The sequence below is a fragment of the Austrofundulus limnaeus genome, unplaced genomic scaffold, assembly GCF_001266775.1.
Source record: "Austrofundulus limnaeus strain Quisiro unplaced genomic scaffold, Austrofundulus_limnaeus-1.0 Scaffold385, whole genome shotgun sequence".
In the NCBI taxonomy this organism is placed as follows: Eukaryota; Metazoa; Chordata; class Actinopteri; order Cyprinodontiformes; family Rivulidae; genus Austrofundulus; species Austrofundulus limnaeus.
Genome location: NW_013952787.1, coordinates 510303 through 512477, shown reverse-complemented (window position 1 = coordinate 512477; position 2175 = coordinate 510303). Strand labels below are relative to the sequence as shown.

General features: G+C 40.9%; 1 protein-coding gene across 2 annotated transcripts in view; it reads right to left on the bottom strand.

The window, feature by feature from the left end:
• The window catches only part of gys2 (glycogen synthase 2), a 34571-nt gene that overhangs the window by 10511 nt on the left and 21885 nt on the right, over nucleotides 1-2175 (bottom strand). For both annotated transcript variants that reach the window (XM_014023666.1, XM_014023667.1), the window contains 2 exons: nucleotides 1339-1398; nucleotides 1184-1262 (listed from right to left, as the gene is read on the bottom strand). In XM_014023666.1, coding sequence (XP_013879120.1) covers nucleotides 1184-1262; nucleotides 1339-1398 — 139 coding nt within the window. The remainder of the gene's footprint in view (nucleotides 1-1183; nucleotides 1263-1338; nucleotides 1399-2175) is intronic.

Genomic DNA, 2175 nt, shown 5'->3' with positions numbered 1-2175 from the left:
GGTAGGTCCTTGGTGCGAGGCTGCTAGCGAGCTATATCCACCCTGAAGGTTAATCTTGGACAATATCTGACGATTGGCTCTTTTAAATGAAACCAGTGAGTGTTGAAAGAGAGGAGAAGGTAGAAATGACTCAGCCTGTAACTGAAAATATTGATGGAGGACCTCAGTTTAGCTTGTTTGTCGTGCTAGCGCCGAGCTAAAACATGTAAGGCAATAGTGTCGGTGCTAGTGCAAAGGCTAACAGGCTAAACTAAGGTTCTTCTTCCATGAAGCAGCTCTGTTGTCCTCCATCTACTGATATTTTCAGTTACAGGCAGAGTCATTTCTACCTTCTCCTCTCTGTCAACGCTCTCTGGTTTCATTTAAAAGAGCCAATCGTCAGATATTGTCCAAGATTAACCTTCAGGGTGGATATAGCTCGCTAGCAGCCTCACATTTACCCAGAATGCTTTGTGTGTAAATAAAATGGCTCCGTCCGTGTTAAAATATATTTTAAAAAAATTACAAAACTAAACAGCCTACAGTATTTTTACAGTCTTTATTTTACAGTTAAAATATATGTTTATCAAAATTGCAACTAATCATGGATCCCTTTAACACCCTAAGGATGTATAGAGCACATAGAGTTGTAGTAGTGTCACTTCTGTCATGGTTTGTCATTACATCATTGTCTGTTCTTTTAGAGAATATTTTTGTGCCATTGTCACTTTTCTCCCTCAGTCAGTTCTTCGGTGTTTCTCCCAGTCAGTTTACCACTCACACCTGTCGCCACTCCCCACTCAGCTCAGCTGCCTCCAATATTCTCATCTTAGTTCAGTCTCTTCCCCACGTTCATCAGTCCTGGATTATGTCCACTACCTGTCCTCATGGCTCCTGTCCCTTCGTGTTTTCTCCCAGTTTTTGTCACATTGTAAATTTGCAGCCTCAGTGGCTTTTGCTTCATTATTAATACAAGTATTTATTTTTTTTTCCTTTACCTCCTGAGTCTGCATGAATCATGGGTTCTCATCAATACAAATCTTACATCAACCCAAAGTTACAATCCATGCTCAATACATTCTGTAAGATTTTTGCTTTAAACTTGTGCGTTAACTGTTTAAAGACAACCTTGCCTGTGTGAAAGTACCATAATATAACATTTCTTTACAAAGTGCTGGAAGCAAAGTAAGGCAGAAGCTCCAACCTGAGTAGCAAAGATAGCTCTCTTCATGATGGTGAAATCATCTCGGTCCAGGATGGCGTTCATATCTGGGATCTGCCCTCTGAGAACAGATGATGTCATCAGTAAACACCAGAGATTATTTACACCTAGATCTTACATTTTGTCCACAGACTTACTTCAACAGAGCGTCGTAGAGCTTTTTACCAAACTTCTCTTTCACAGTGTGAGCTGTGTCCCTGTGACAGACAGGTGGAAATCAGAACAAATTACCTTTATTAATGCCTTTCCCACTAGTGCCTCTTAGTGTCATGTTGGTACGGTCAGTGTCGGAACGGGTCAGTTCGGGTGCTTTTCCATTGACGTTCCAGTCCGGTTCCAGTGAGTGTGTTTTGGGCGGTTGGTGGAGGTGGTTTTTGGGTTTTTCAAAAAAGAGTTAATGCGCAAAATGAGAGATGGAAACACATTTGCCGAATAAGTTCAGGAATTTTAAAAATTCGCTAAAAATTCAAATTAAAATTGGATGGAAACACGACTAATGTCGCCACTACAATTGAAAAAATGGCGCCTCGAGTTGTTGTAAAGGCAGCTCAGACGCAACCAGTGACTCCACCCTCCAGTCAATCAGTGACAAACAGAGTTCTGATGTCGCATTTTGGTGTCGACTGGGACCGCTTGGAACCACAATGAAGTAGGTACTAAAAAAGGGCTGGTTCCAAGAATCTGGCCTAATGGAAATGGCTTGGAACCGTAACGACAACAAGTGGCACTAGTGGAAAAGGAGCATATGTGAACACTAGAAAATAGCTACTTTACTGAATCAAGACTAGCAACGCAGTGTAAGTTACTGGTAAGTAATGGGTATATACCATGTCAGGTACATACATAGTATCAGGCTGTATTATGTACTGTTCCAGACATTATTTTTGAACTTTTTTTGTTATTAAAGTCTTTATTTGTTTCAGAAAACACACACACACACACACACACACACACACACACACACACACACACAC